Source organism: Bombina bombina, chromosome 3 (genome assembly GCF_027579735.1).
Source record: "Bombina bombina isolate aBomBom1 chromosome 3, aBomBom1.pri, whole genome shotgun sequence".
Taxonomy (NCBI): domain Eukaryota; kingdom Metazoa; phylum Chordata; class Amphibia; order Anura; family Bombinatoridae; genus Bombina; species Bombina bombina.
The window spans coordinates 664,333,520-664,350,020 of record NC_069501.1 but is presented as its reverse complement, the minus strand read 5'-3'; the positions used below and the strand labels follow the sequence as shown (position 1 = coordinate 664,350,020).

The window sequence follows — 16,501 nt, the reverse complement described above, 5'->3', positions numbered from 1 at the left end:
GGGGTTAATAATTTTAAAATAGCGGCGGGGTAGGGGCTCACTTTAGGGGGTAGGTAAGGTAGATGGCGGCGGTGTTAGGGGCTCACTTTAGGGGGTTATAGATTTAATATAGCTGGCGGCGGTTTAGGGGTTAATAACTTTATTAGGTAGCGGCGGTTTAGGGGTTAATACATATTTTATTGTTAGGCTAGTGAGGGGGGATAGCGGATAGAGGGTTAGACGTGTCTGGCTATGTTAGGGAGGCGTGTTAGACAGTGCGGGTGATTTAGACTTTAGTCAGGTTTTGTAGGCGCCGGCAGTTTCTAACGTGCCACAAGTCACTCGACGCCAGAAATTTGTACTTGCGCAGATTTCTGGACATCGCTGGTTTATCAGACTTACGGCACGTTAGCATCTGACGGCGACATATATGGGATAGCTCGAGTTGCGAGCTGAAACTGCGGGCGACGCGGGTTCCCTCGCTTGCGCCGCAAACTACGATCTATATCGGATCGCGCCCCTAATTAATCTATTAACTCCTAAATCGCCAACCCCTCACAACGCAAATAACTAATTTAATTACTAAGCCCCCTAACCGAACACCCCCTAAATTAAACACAAATTACATAAAATACTAAATTACAATTAAAATAAAAATCCTAACAGTACTTTATAAAAAAATAAGATTTAATTAATCTAAAATTACAAAAAATAATAAACCAAATTATCAAAAAAACTAAAAAAACTTAATCCCTATGAAAATAAAAAAGCCCCCCCAAAATAAAAACACCACCTAATCTAATAATAAACTAGCTTTTTGTAGGGCATTGCCCTAAGTTAAACAGCTCTTTTAACTTTAAAAAATACTAATTCCCCCTAACAGTAAAATAAATCCCCAAATAAAAGCACCCCCTAATCTAAATTACCAATAGCTCTTAAAAGGGCCTTTTGTATGACATTGCCCTAAGCTAAACAGCTTTTTGCTTTAAAAAAAATTCTAAATCCCCCCCAGCAGTAAAACCCCCCACCCACCAAACCCCCCCCAAAATAAAAAAAACTAACACTAAACACTTAAGCTACCCATTGCCCCTAAAAGGGCTTTTTTATGGGCATTGCCCTTCAAAGGGCCTTCAGCTCTTTAACTGCCCTTAGAATGGCATTCAGCTCTTTTTACTGCCCAATAAAATCCCTAATCTTAAATATAAAAAAAAAAATTAAAAAATGCCTAATGGGCCTATATATTATCTGTCTGTCCGACATGATCCGATCAGCAGATCAGGTCCGACAGACATCGCTGAATGCGGTGAGCAATACGCCCTCCGCATTCAGCATTGCACCAGCAGCTCTCGTGAACTGCTGGTGCAACGCCGTCCCCTGCAGATTTACGGCCAATCGATTGGCCGCTAGCAGGGGGTGTCAATCAACCTGATCAAATTCGATCGGGTTGAATTGCGGCGATGTCTGTCCGCCTTATCAGAGCAGGCTTATTAGGTTAATTGATTATACATTAGATTTAAATGCACCCTGGGCAGATGTGGACTTGAAAAGTGTGAGCAGAGCCCTACGGAGGAGTACATATAGGTATAGCTATATATTTTTACAAAAAATACATCATATATATATATTTAAAAATAAATAGAACATTTTTTTTCTATGTGAAGAACATTGGAATGTAAAATATTCATAACTACCTTTGGGTTAGCAATGTAGGTTGAACACGGTGTTGGGTTAGCGCGCGACCGATAAGTGCTATTTTTATTTCCTGTTTGCTTGCTCCATTTAAGTCAATGAGTAGAAGAAGTTAGCGCGATCACGAAATCCTAAGTCCTCATGTTAGCGTTCGTCTGCTTTTGCTAGCGAGCAAACAATTTACTTTTAACTTGTAATACGTATGCTAACCCACGGGTTAAAAGTTTACTTCTAGTGGTGTTTGTGTGCAAGGTTATATGACCATAAAACATGCCACAGTATCTCCCACTGAACACACCCAACCTTAAAGACACCCCTCTCACAACAGGGCACAAATAGTAAAGAATTCTACTTGGGCTGGCTGCTCAACAAAAAACAGCTGACTGCTGTTTTCAAAAATTTTAAGCAAGTGGGCACATTAAAGGGATAGTCTACTCCAGAATTGTTATTATTTAAAAAGATAGATAATCCCATTATTACCCATTCCCCAGATTTGCATAACAAATTTGGTTATATTAATATACTGTACTTTTAACCTTTGTGATTAGCTTGTATCTAAGCTTCTGCAGACTGCCCCGTATCTCAGTTCTTTTGACAAACTTTTATTTTATCCAATCAGTGCTGACTCGCAAATGACCCCACGCGAGTGAGCACAATGTTATATACACGTGTGTGTATATGTATATATGGCACACATGAACTAGCACTTGCTAGCTGTGAAAAACTGTCAAAATACACTGAGATAAGATGCGGCCTTCAAGGGCTTAGAAATTAGCATATGAACTTATCTAGGTTTAGCTTTCAACAAAGAATACCAAGAGAACAAAGCAAATTTGATGATAAAAGTAAATTGGAAAGTTGTTTAATATGACATGCCCTATCTGAATCATCAAATAATAATTTTGACTAGATTGTCCGTTTAAAATTGGCAGAGCTTCAGAGACTTTTCTGGGGTAACCAAGAACTGACTTGTACAGGGCATGTTCTCAAGGTCTCTATGACTGAACTAGAAAATTAAAGAGAGGTGCAGTGAAAATGTTTTACTACTTGACTATTGAAGCAATAAACGCCAGCTGAATCCTCCTTTTTAAAGGTTTATCCTTAATATGTCTAACTATGATTAAAAAATATGATATTTTACCATCCTTCTGTCATATGTATATTACTAGCTTCTCACATTGACAACGTGTTATGTGTACTAGACTTTCACATGTTAGTGACTTGTAGTTTCAATAAACTTTATTAAACATAAAGAGGTAAACATTTGTTAGGCAACAAGCACACTTCAATATAATAATGTTTTACTTCAAATTACTGTACATTATTTCTAGGTGGTGATTAATTTACACAGGCTGCAAACTGATGTGCAGGAAGAAGGATGGTTCAGACTGAGTCCAGGAAAGACAAAAACAAATGCTGATGAGTAAGTACGTTTTGCAATTGACTCTAATAAGGGCTCCATTTATCAAGCAGCGGTTGCTGCTTCGTTTCAAGCTCACAGATTGATTGGCAGCCCCTGCTAGCGACTGATTGGCCATCAGTGAACAGGGGGTGGCATTGCACAAGAATTTCTGGCGAAATGCTTGTGCAATGATAAATGCAGACAGCATGTGCTGTAGCCTGCTGCGATGTCCAGCAGAAATGATTCGCTATAGGAAATCATGACCGCTTGACTGATAAATGGAGCCTACTAGTGTTGTTGCTGTTAACATAAACAGTAGAAAACAAGTGTATTGTATTTACCATGATTATGTGAAGCATATTTCTTTTGTGAGTTGCAATTACAGATTTAGTTTTTGTGCTAAGAATTCTAAGCAGTGGTCTTGATAATATTTTATAATGTATTAGACTACAATGGAGTCTTATTTCATCAAATGAAAACGCTACTTGTCAATAGGTAACTACACCTTTATTATTAAAACCCTCATTCTCTTAGATTTGTACATCGTTTTAAAATCTATTATTCCCTTTACTTTGTTGAAGATATCCTACTCAATATGATTAAGGGGATATAAAAGTACAAAAAGGAAAATACTCTAATGTGTAAGAGCATTTTATTATTGCACTATTGATTGCATATAACTATGTGTTTAACCCCTGCAAATGAATTAAACACATAGTTAAATTCAGTTCCAGAGCAGCAATGCACTACTGGTAATTAGTTGAGCACATCTGTTGAGCCAATGACAAGAGACAAATGTGTGTAGCCCCTAATAACCAACTAGCTACTAATAGTGCATTGATGCTGATGAAGATATGTACATATGCTTTTCAACAAAGGATTTAACTATAACATTTGATAATATAAGTTAAGTTAAAGTGTCTTAAAATTGCATGCTCTTTCTGAATCATATCATTTTAATTTTGACTTTCCTACCTCTTAAAACTATATTCTACTGAGACTGCCTATTTGTCACTCAGTACCAGCAGCAGGGTGCAAAAACATTTCATATCATAACCACTCATACTGAATTTAAATACACTGTGTACAATTTGATATTTAAACACTGCAATAAAACAGCACTGTACTATGTCAGTTATAATATAAAATCACAACATTGTGCTATTGAACTCTAATAAAGCTATTTGCTTGCCCAAGCCTGTATTAACAATGTACCTAAACACAAGAACCAGAGACTAACAGTGCAGAAATGTTGTCTTACTAACACCGCATCTCTTCTTTTAGCAAAAATCTATCAAAACAAAATGGGAAAGGTTCACTTTATTTGCTGTAATAAAAACTCACATATAGATAACATATAGTTCATTGAATAGATGATTTTAAATTGTTGTAGCTCATTTTAGGCACCACAAAACAAATTACCATGCTGTACAATTTAATTAAGGTTAGTACTATTTTGATTATTTTTGTGGTTGAATCCATTTATAAGAATAATATTTATAATTAGCTTTTTACAAGTTAAAAAGTATATAGTCATAACTATAAAGAACAATAAGAGTATTGCAGTATGCAGATACAATAAACAAAGCAAACTCAGTATATGTTTTGAATTTTCATGTATTTTGGCACTGTGCACAACTGCTTCAAAGCACATGGAATTATGCACACATTGCCAGTCAGTGGTTTGGGTACACATAAATACCTTTTAAAACAAATCTTTTTTTAACTTCCTTGTGCTTGCCTTGGCTGCAGTAACGGAAAACTTTCAGAGTGTTTAAGAAATAGCATATTGAGTCAGTCGGTTAAGCCAATGAAATGTCAAACCTTCTAATGCTAACAGGAATGCTTCAAATTGCTCAGGAAGCATTTGCAATTTATACACAAAGATGTCTTTGTCATTTCTTTATGCAGTTATTACCTTTATATTATGTTATTTGCAAGACACTGGGGAATTCTTTCCTAGTGTGTTCCAGATCTTAACTCATAGCAGTTTATGGAAAATGTGGGCTAAACTAGTATCAACACATATTATTTTGTTAGAATTATCTGTTTCTATTCTAAATATGTAGCAATCTATGTGACCTCTTTCAGCCCAACGAGAATCAATAGGGCCACACTATATATCGTTATCTTTTTTTCCTGTTGTACTGACAAATATATTGGACTAGATTCTGAGCTGGTTGCTAAATTGCAACATGTGTGAAACTATTTTTTTTAAGACATTTATATTCATTTATAGTGACATCTTGTTAGCATTCTTGGTAGTAACAAGAGTGTCTCCCTCCAACCGCAATCTAAAAGGAGCTGGAAGAAGCTGTTATTAACAGCAATTACTGTCGGTAGGGTTGCTATGACAACTACACAGTCACTAAATGATGCTAAGCCCCATTGAGATACATTAGAAATTGCTACAAAGGTAAATGAGTAAAATACATTTTGCAAATAAAAACATTATTAACCTCCCTAATTATATAGGTGCCCATAGACAGCTACATACTGTGTATAATGACTAATATGGCCCTAAAAATGCAATAAAAAAATCATAAAATGATTTAGAATCTTAATTGCTTAATTAATTAACAAAAATATTTGCTCATATAAAAAAGTTTAGCTTTTTTTTTTTAAAGCCTTAAATATAGGGTACATATATGCATTAACCTTTTTTTTTTTTTAAAGCTAGCAGAGGTGAGGAAAATTCTGTTAGCAGCAGTTTAGCAACATGCCTCATATTTCAGGAATGAGACACTGCCTATGTTGGTCTATATTACGAGTGCAGAGCTATTTTGCGCTCCTGCTCGCACGTTAACTTCGTTAGACGGATGTTTTGTTAACACAATGGGTTGAACCCATATTACAAGTTGAAAGTTAAAAACAAGTTAGCACGCAATCAAAAACCCACTCCCGCTAACCAAATATTGCAACCATGTTAACTTCTTCTACTTATAGAAGTGAATGGAGAGTGCAAACTAAAAAAAAATCCTAATACCTATACTTGCGCTCTAAGCCGACAGGAGTTATTAATAATTCACATCCAGAACAATGTACTTTTTATTGTAGAAAATAGGTATGAAAATATGTGTAACGTACATAGGGGTTTGCAATTTAGGACTAACGAGGTCGGGTTAGCGCACATTAAGAATTGCTAACTTCAGTGTGCGTTATTGAAATATTACATATAAAATATAAGAAAATATTAATAACTATTATTAAAAAAAAATTATACATACTGTAAAATATTCTAAATAATCAATAGAATACATCTATATCTTTCACAGTATGTATATAAAAAAATTGTACTATTTTATATGTAATATTTTAATAACGTGCATTAACGTTAGCATTTCTTTATGTACGCTAGTCCTATTTTACATTCCTATGTTTATATGAGTGTAAATGTACTTTTACATGTATTTATGTTCTGTTTAATGCAATTTTTTTCTTCCCCTACCCTTTACGCAAGCTCTGTAGTCACGCTAACTAGACAAGCGTAATAAGCGCAAAAACCCAAGAAAATATCAATGTCACTTTTGTTCTACAGTTAGCGCATTTCGAAATCTAGCCCATTATTAGTTTGTGGCAATCATAGACATTAATAGCTGTCGCCTTTTGGACTCTGGCTATAAAAGGTTCTTCCTACTTAATTGTCAGCAAGAGTCTGATCATGCTCAAACACCGGCCAATTGTTAGTGTTTTTGTTGCTTACATTTAAATACTTTAATATTTCAGTGAGTGACCCACATAATTTATGTTTTAGAAGGCCCAGCAGGCTCAAAATATACTATTATGATATTTATATTTCATGACGTTTCAGAAGAATTAACAAAAATATAGTTTTTGTTTTTTTAAACAAGTATATTTATGTTAAGATTTTAGTAAATAACATTGCAAATAGCCAGATGAGCACTGTTACTACTGTCATGAGATGCAGGACATATGCAGGACACAGCAATGATGGTACAACTCTATTTTATTACAGAGCATAGCAACACACATCCAGACAGGTTGATTGTACTAAACTAACTGCGACACAGACACCGGACCTAAGCCCCGCCCACATGCTAGTGACATCACATCCTGCTATCATCACATCTTCCCCTTTTTCAAAGACAAAGCATACATTCGCATATATTAAATAACAAGGTACACCAACAGGGTATACAACAACATTTTGTTTTAGAACATTATAAAAACAGATAGATTAGAAAACATGAACAATTAAATTACATCCTGACTTGGACATCGGGGTAGACTACCCTAGTCCACAGTGACCATGGGATTATTCTGCCCATACTTCCGGTCACTGTTCTAGCTAAAGTCAGTCCCTGTATCGGGCCGGAAGCCTCACCACTCTTCCGCTTGATGTAACTTTGCATGAACTGTCCTCTGATACAGAAGATGGTGAACAAGAGTCTGCTGGAGGCAAAGATATATCCCCGCTATGATCTTGCTGAGGGGAAGGCACCTCTCTTAGAACAGGGGATCCCACCGGCGGTGGTATTGAGGTATCCGGTTCCAGACTCTCAGGTACAGGCTGAAGATGTCTTCGGTTACGGCGTGTAACCGTCCCTCCCTCTGTAAGGACTGTGTAAGACCTTGGTTCTGGAGAGCGGCCCACTACCGTAGCAGGCGTCTTCCATTTCTTCTCATCATCCAGTTTAATTCTGACACTTTGGCCCGCTTTCAGTTCCTGTAAAGGCCTGACAGAATGTCTCCTGTCGTAGAAGAAACGATAACCCTTTTTGGCCTCTTCATCCCTCCTAAGGACTTCGTCCCAAGGAACAGGGCCAGGCGGCTTGAAGACACCCACTGAGGGTAAAGTGGTGCGAATCTGGCGTCCTAGCATCAGCTGTGCCGGGCTAAACCCGGTGGCTTGAATGGGCGTCGCCCTGTATGACAAGAGGGCTAGGTACGGTTCAGATTGCTTTAGAATGAATTTTGTTGTTTGAACTGCCCTTTCAGCCATTCCGTTGGCCTGCGGATAATGTGGACTTGACGTGGAATGTACAAAATCATATTCCCTGCTGAAAGCACTGAACTCTGTAGAAGCGAACTGCATGCCATTATCACTCACCAGCTCCATTGGCGAACAAGCGGGCGAACAAGCTCTTCAGGCGAATGATAACGGCCTGACTTGTGATATCATTCAGGGGTGCTATTTCCAAATACCTGGAATAGTAGTCGATAACAACAAGAAACTTTTTCCCGTGCAGTTCGCACAAATCAGCAGCTATTTTCTGCCACGGCCCCGCAGGCAGCGGAGTAGACATTAAGGGCTCCCTTCTCTGAGTAGGCCGGCGTTCCCGGCAAAAGGCACATTTAGACACGTGATTTGCAATGTCGGAGCTGATCCCAGGCCACCACACAGCTGTAGCTGCTCTTTCTCTGCACTTTGTAATGCCTAAGTGGCCATCGTGAATCCTGTTTAACATCTCCTTCCTCATGCTGACAGGAATTACAATACGGTCTTGGAACAGCACCAACCCCTCCAGCTCCGTGAGCTGCGACCTCTCTGGCTGGTAAGCATTTAAAGACATCCAGGCTGCCCGGCTCTCGGGCCAGCCATCTCTTATGTACCTTATAACTTCTTGCAGATCTGTGTCCAAATATGTCTCTTTCTTTATCTCTTCCAGTTTCCTTGAAGAAATGGACTTAGAGGCCAGAACTGAATCAACATACACTTTTACATCCGACTCTGTGGAGGATTCTTCAGCAGCAGCCAGCGGGAGCCTGGACAGTGTATCTGCCACAACCAGCTGCTTCCCCGGCACATGCACTGCCTGAACATTGAACCTGAGTAGTCTCATTAAAAGTCTCTGGCATCTCAAGGGTGTTTTGTCGATGTCATAAGAATTGATAAGAGGGACTAGCGGTTTGTGGTCAGTTTCCAGACTAAATTTCTCCAAACCCACTAGATAATGCTGAAAGCGCTCACAGGCCCAAACTGCAGCCAGGCACTCTTTCTCAATTTGAGCGTATTTAGACTCCGCAGCCGTCAGTGTGCGGGAACAGTAGGCGATGGGCTGTAGTTTGTTGTCATTCAGCTGCAGGAGTGCAGCCCCCAACCCATAACTGCTTGCATCAGCACTAACCACAGTCTTTTTTGAAGGGTCGTAGAACCCCAGCACTGGGGCAGACCCCAGCAGGGACTTAGCATGCAGGAACGCTTTTTCTTGTGAGGGTCCCCAGACCCAGGCAACATCTTTCTTAAGCAACTCTGTGATAGGGTGCAAAACTGTAGATAAATCTGGAAGAAACTTGCCCACGTAATTTACAAGGCCCAATATCTGTCTCAGCTCATGTACATCCGAAGGGCTTTTCATCTGTTCAATAGCCCGAATTTTCTCGGGGTCCGGCTTGATGCCATCCCCGTTGATGATATGCCCAAAGTAGCATAATTCAGTTTTCCTAAAATGACATTTTTCTTTATTCAGCTTCAGCCCAGACTCTTTGATAGCCTGCAGCACACAACTCAAACGCTGATCATGCTCTTCCACTGTAGACCCATACACTAGAATGTCGTCCATGACGACTGCTGTGCCCACGTGGCCACTCAGGAGAGAACTCATTTCCCTCTGAAAGATCTCAGGAGCGGAGGATATCCCAAAGGGAAGTCTGCAGAAGCAGAACCGACCTACCGGAGTGATGAAGGTAGTCAGTTTGCGGCACTTTGGATCCAGGGGGATCTGCCAAAAGCCGCTAGAAGCGTCTAATGTGGAAAAGAACTTCGCCCCAGCCAACTTCGGGGCTATATCTTCCAATGTCGGCAGCACAAATCTCTCCCTCTTCACTGCCTCATTCAACCTTTTCAGGTCCACACAGATGCGCACCTTTCCGTTTTTCTTTGCAACAGGAACAATGGGGGCACACCAATCAGTTGCTTCAACAACCTCTTCAATAACCCCCATAGACTTCATGCGCATGAGCTCTTTCTCCACTTGAGGCATGAGCGGGAACGGAATTCTACGAGGAGTAGAAATACTGTACGGGACTGCGTCACTTTTAAGTGCTATACGGACAGGTTTGCAGCTCAGTAGGCCCAACTCGCCAAACATATCTTCAGAGATCTCATTCACTCTGGCCACGAGGCCCAAGTCACAGGCTGCTTTTCTGCTCAATAAACTGTTAACACACTGACCTCGGATCACATGCACCCACATGGTGAACTTTTTTTGTTTGTACTCACAGCTGGCAAGAAATTTCCCCACACAATCAATGTGGCCACCAGGACTATGAACATTTGTAGTAACCTTCGCCAGCTGGGGCTGTCTTGGCAGTTTCATAAATTCAGCAAAAGACATTACAGTGATATCAGCTCCTGTGTCAATCTTAAAATCAACTTTGGCTCCCATTACAGTAAAAGTAACTTTCCAATCTTCCTCTGAGCTTGTCCGTTCCACAACAGACCCCACAAAAGACACTTCCTGACCCTCCTGGTCACTGTCCACCTGCATCTCCTTAATGTATTCAGTTTTACACACCACTTCAAAATGGCCTATTCTGTTACATTTTCTGCATCTTTTATCTCTGGCCGGGCATATAGCACTCTGATCATGAGCCCGGTAGCACCGTGTGCATCGGCCATGTTGCGCCCATCCACTTCTAGGCCTTTCCAATACTTTTGATCTACCGCTCACACTGTGCCTTTCACTAGTAATTTTTCTAGACTGTTGCACTTCATCCACAATACTCTCAGACCTCAGATCAGCACTTTGCTTTTTCACCAGTTCACTCTGGCGGGCCATCCTAATAGCCCCTTCTAACGTTAAATCAGGCTCTAACTGCAGCTTCAGGGAGACTTCAGCATCTGCAATTCCAATAACTATTCTGTCTCTGATTTGCTCTTCTTTAGCAACACCAAACTCACAGAATTCAGCTAATTCATACAGGCTGCGCACAAATGACTCCACAGATTCTCCCACACGCTGATTACGTTTGTGGAAACAAGCTCTCTCATGAATCACATTTCTTTTGGGCACAAAGTGGGCACTGAGTTTATCCATAACTATATCAAAGTTAACTTCTTCCCCTTCTTGAAAAGTAAAAGCATTGAACACTGGCTCTACACCTTTCCCCATGGAGTATAAAAGAGAATTAACTTGTACTTCACCACTCTCCTTGTTCAGTTTGGATGCAATCCTGAAGCGCTGAAACCGCTGACGCCATGTGGGCCAAGCTGCAGGCTGAGAAAAGTCAAAAGGCTCAGGTGGGGTAAACTTTGACATTGCAATCGATCAGGAACAGAAGCGCAGTCCAGAACTTCTGACACCATGTCATGAGATGCAGGACATATGCAGGACACAGCAATGATGGTACAACTCTATTTTATTACAGAGCATAGCAACACACATCCAGACAGGTTGATTGTACTAAACTAACTGCGACACAGACACCGGACCTAAGCCCCGCCCACATGCTAGTGACATCACATCCTGCTATCATCACAACTACTATGATCACCTCACTAAATTGTCACCACTGGTAGCCAAATTTGAAAGGGTGGCCCATACTGAATTTTAGGGGTTAGGGGGGTCCTTTGTGCCAATGCAGAAATAATAGCATTTTTTTTATATAAAGACTAAGGGCCGATTTACCAAGCGGTCAACCGACCCCAATGCTTATAATTCTGTGCAAGCCTTCAGGTTCACCAGAATCAGGAATTAAGCAGCACGTTAACTCGTCCGTCTGCTCTGAGGCTGCGGATATTAATCCACCCACTGCTATTAGTTGAAAGTAAAAGCTTTTCGGTGGAATGCTAACCCGATGCACGCAAAAAAAAAAACTTGGAATATAGCGACCACATTAACGCATTTCCCCATAGACTTCAATGGAGTGTGAAAAGTGGGGGGGAACTAACACCCAACAAGTTGCACAAACCCAATCTCGTTTTCCTAAGTGCGCTAACCTGACATGAAATATGAATATGTCACATTCCAATGTTCTTCACATAGCAGAATATGTCCTATTTATTAAAAAATGATATTTCTACATATATCTGATGTATTTTTGTACAATATATATCTATATCTATATATTTATATATATTGATAATTATATAATGGTATAGATATATACATATATATGTATAGGAATATCTATTTATAAATACATGGAACATATTCTGCTATGTGCAGAACACTGGAATGTGAAATATTTACAGTAAATAAATAGTTTAAACCTTTATTACAAATGAATATTGCATAAATATGCTTTTATATGACTTGACAGCAAAGGGCTCCAATGCACTTACATATATGTCTATATATGTGTACTTATGTATTTATGTGTTTATATGTGAATATATGTCTGTAAATATATATATATACTTATAAATGCATAAATACATATGTACACACATATAGACATATATATATATATATATATATATATATGTCTAAAGATGTCTAAAGATGTATATGTATGTATCTCTATGCCCTTATAACTTTTGTGTGCAATATTTTTTTGAATAGTGGTTTTATTATGAGTGTAACTGTACTGTAATGTATTTTTAAAGTGTTTTGTAGCACTTTTTTGTTTCACTAAACAGTTAACCAGAGCTCTGAGAATGCAGTAATCATTCTAGCATAAATTGGAATTGGGATCAATCCTGACACGCACAAACACCCATGATAAACCCCTTATCGCTCGAACATAACTGTTAGCGCTCTAATCGTAATCTGGCCCTATGTTTGGTGCTTTTTAGAGACTTGTGGATTTTCATCACCAGTTTCAAAATGAGGCGCCTTGGAGTTCTGTAGCTTCTAACGAAATAACCTCTACCCATCCAGCTCCCTTCCAAAACTCTTGACTTACTGATTTCACCCCCTTGTGACGTCATCACTCAAGTTTATGGTGATGTTATCATCACTCCTATGAAACCTTGGAAGTGTCACCCACTGTAGTGTGGGTAATCACTTGAAGCCTCTTCAGATTGGTGACCCCCTTTATGATGACCAGCCTCTCACAAACACACACACACACACTCTCACTCATACACACTTACACATACACTCTCTCACACACACACACACTCACACTCACACACACACACACTCAAAAACACACACACTCACACACACACTCACACACACTCACAAACACACACACTTACACACACACTCTCACACACAAACACTCACACACACACTCACAAACACACACACTCACACACACTCTCACACACACTCACACACGCACACACTCTCACACACACACACTCACACACACACACACTCTCACACACACACATACACACACACACTCTCACACACACTCACTCACACACACACTCACACACACACACTCTTACACACATATATGTAGTTAAATTAGCATAAGTGTGAGTATGTAATTTGGCTCTTGGCCATTCTCAACATTAGTGACCAGACCTCCACAGTGGTGGAGTGGTGGTAGCATGGGGTTTATTTTAAGTCTATTTCTATAGAAATATGTTATTGCTTTGATTAAATGGACACTGTATTGATTAGTATGCTGTGATTGTAAGACACTTTGTAATTTAAAGAAAGTTATCAAAACACTTTTTTAGCAGTTTTTTTAAATGTTTTATCAGTGCCATATGTGACCGTGCGGGAGCAGGAGCTCCAATTGGTAGTTATGTTTTATGTACAATACACAGTTCTTAAAATGTGCCACATCAGGTAATAAAAAGCCGCCAATGTATCTCATGAAAAAATCCCGATTTAATGTGATACATAGGTCATATTTAAACTATCAGTGAACAAGCAGTTGTCAGCATTCAAAATCTCCCAATGCAATACAAATGATTAGAAGTGTCACCACCAGATCAATCAAAAATTCCGATTTTTTTTTATAAGTTACAGCCTGAATTGTGTTACAGATATTTTTTAATTGCATTGTCCACTTAAATGGACTTAAAGGGACATGAAACCCAAACCTCCCTTTTTCTTTCATTATTCAGATACAGCATACAAATTTAAACAACTTTCCAATTTACTTCTGTCATCTAATTTGCTTTGTTCTTTTGGTATCCATTGTTGAAAAGCATACCTAGGTAGACTCAGAGAGCTAGTTGCTGATTGGTGGCTGCACATGTATGCCTCTTGTCATTGGTTTAATGATGTGTTCAGCTAACTCACAGGAATGAATAGTTGCACATTCAATAAAGGATACCAAGAGAATGAAGCAAAATGGATATTATTAGATCATACAATTTTAAATCATTTTCAAATATACTTCTATTTGAATGATAAAATAAAATGCTAGGGTTTTATGTCCCTTTAAAGTTTAAGTTAAACCTAAAATTAACAGAGCAGTGTTTTAAAGTTGTATATGTTAGCTCCTCTTTTTTGTTAACTACAGTAGTTTATAGAAAAAAAGGAAATGATTGCATTACCAGAAAAAAGTAGCTATATTTCAAAAGCAAAAATAAACAAAGTAACGTAGTGACATTTCAGTTGTGTTAGTTTAGGGCCCCTCAGCCAGTAAAAAAACACTGAGCTTTAAGCTGTATTATGTGATTTAAACTCAAGTATGGAAGTTCACAATAGTGGGCAAACCCAGGTTACAGGATGTCTTTTCCTGTTATGAGCACATATAAAGGATATGTTCTTTTATAACATTACTGGAAATGATATTTTGCAGTGCTTCCTATGTCCATTTCAGTGGCTGGAAAAAAAAAAATTAGGGTCTATATTAGATTTGACAAGAATGTTTACCCTCTTAATTCTCAGTCAATTACAGCATGACATTGTATACTTAACATTATGGATAGCATGTCATGTAAATGTTAATGTTTAAGGAAGTTATATAAATAACCAGTGGGGTCTATTTCAGTTCATTAGAAGAGATGTGTGACGTGCTCTCTTGCGGCTAGATTTAGAGTTCGGCGGTAGCCGTGAAAACCAGCGTTAGAGGCTCCTAACGCTGGTTTTAGGCTACCGCCGGTATTTGGAGTCAGTGATTAAAGGGTCTAACGCTCACTTTTCAGCTGCGACTTTTCCATACCGCAGATCCCCTTACGTCAATTGCGTATCCTATCTTTTCAATGGGATCTTTCTAACGCTGGTATTTAGAGTCGTTTCTGAAGTGAGCGTTAGAGCTCTAACGACAAAACTCCAGCCGCAGGAAAATAGCAGGAGTTAAGAGCTTTCTGGGCTAACGCCGGTTCATAAAGCTCTTAACTACTGTACCCTAAAGTACACTAACACCCATAACCTACCTATGTACCCCTAAACCGAGGTCCCCCCACATCGCCGCCACGCGATTAAAAATTTTTAACCCCTAATCTGCCGACCGCCACCTACGTTATACTTATGTACCCCTAATCTGCTGCCCCTAACACCGCCGACCCCTATATTATATTTATTAACCCCTAACCTGCCCCCCACAACGTCGCCGCCAGCTACTTACAATAATTAACCCCTAATCTGCCGACCGCAAAGCGCCGCCACCTACGTTATCCTTATGTACCCCTAATCTGCTGCCCCTAACACCGCCGACCCCTATATTATATTTATTAACCCCTAATCTGCCCCCCTCAACGTCGCCGACACCTGCCTACACTTATTAACCCCTAATCTGCCGAGCGGACCTGAACGCTACTATAATAAAGTTATTAACCCCTAATCCGCCTCACTAACCCTATCATAAATAGTATTAACCCCTAATCTGCCCTCCCTAACATCGCCGACACCTAACTTCAATTATTAACCCCTAATCTGACGACCGGAGCTCATCGCTATTCTAATAAATGTATTAACCCCTAAAGCTAAGTCTAACCCTAACCCTAACACCCCCCTAAGTTAAATATAATTTACATCTAACGAAATTAATTATCTCTTATTAAATAAATTATTCCTATTTAAAGCTAAATACTTACCTGTAAAATACATCCTAATATAGCTACAATATAAATTATAATTATATTGTAGCTATTTTAGGATTAATATTTATTTTACAGGCAACTTGGTAATTATTTTAACCAGGTACAATAGCTATTAAATAGTTAAGAACTATTTAATAGTTACCTAGTTAAAATAATAACAAAATTACCTGTAAAATAAATCCTAACCTAAGTTATAATTAAACCTAACACTACCCTATCAATAAATTAATTAAATAAACTACCTACAATTACCTACAATTAACCTAACACTACACTATCAATAAATAAATTAAATACAATTGCTACAAATAACTACAATTACATAAACTAACTAAAGTACAAAAAATAAAAAAGAACTAAGTTACAAAAAATAAAAAAATATTTACCAACATTAGAAAAATATTACAACAATTTTAAACTAATTACACCTACTCTAAGCCCCCTAATAAAATAACAAAGACCCCCAAAATAAAAAATTCCCTACCCTATTCTAAATTAATAAATGTAAAAGCTCTTTTACCTTACCAGCCCTGAACAGGGCCCTTTGCGGGGCATGCCCCAAGAAAATC

At 38.8% G+C, this 16,501-nt stretch overlaps 1 protein-coding gene across 2 annotated transcripts in view; it reads left to right on the top strand.

The window, feature by feature from the left end:
- LOC128653866 (ras GTPase-activating protein 4) overlaps positions 1-16,501 on the top strand; it is a 364,303-nt gene that overhangs the window by 256,763 nt on the left and 91,039 nt on the right. For both annotated transcript variants that reach the window (XM_053707405.1, XM_053707406.1), the window contains exon 8: positions 3,000-3,091. In XM_053707405.1, coding sequence (XP_053563380.1) covers positions 3,000-3,091 — 92 coding nt within the window. The remainder of the gene's footprint in view (positions 1-2,999; positions 3,092-16,501) is intronic.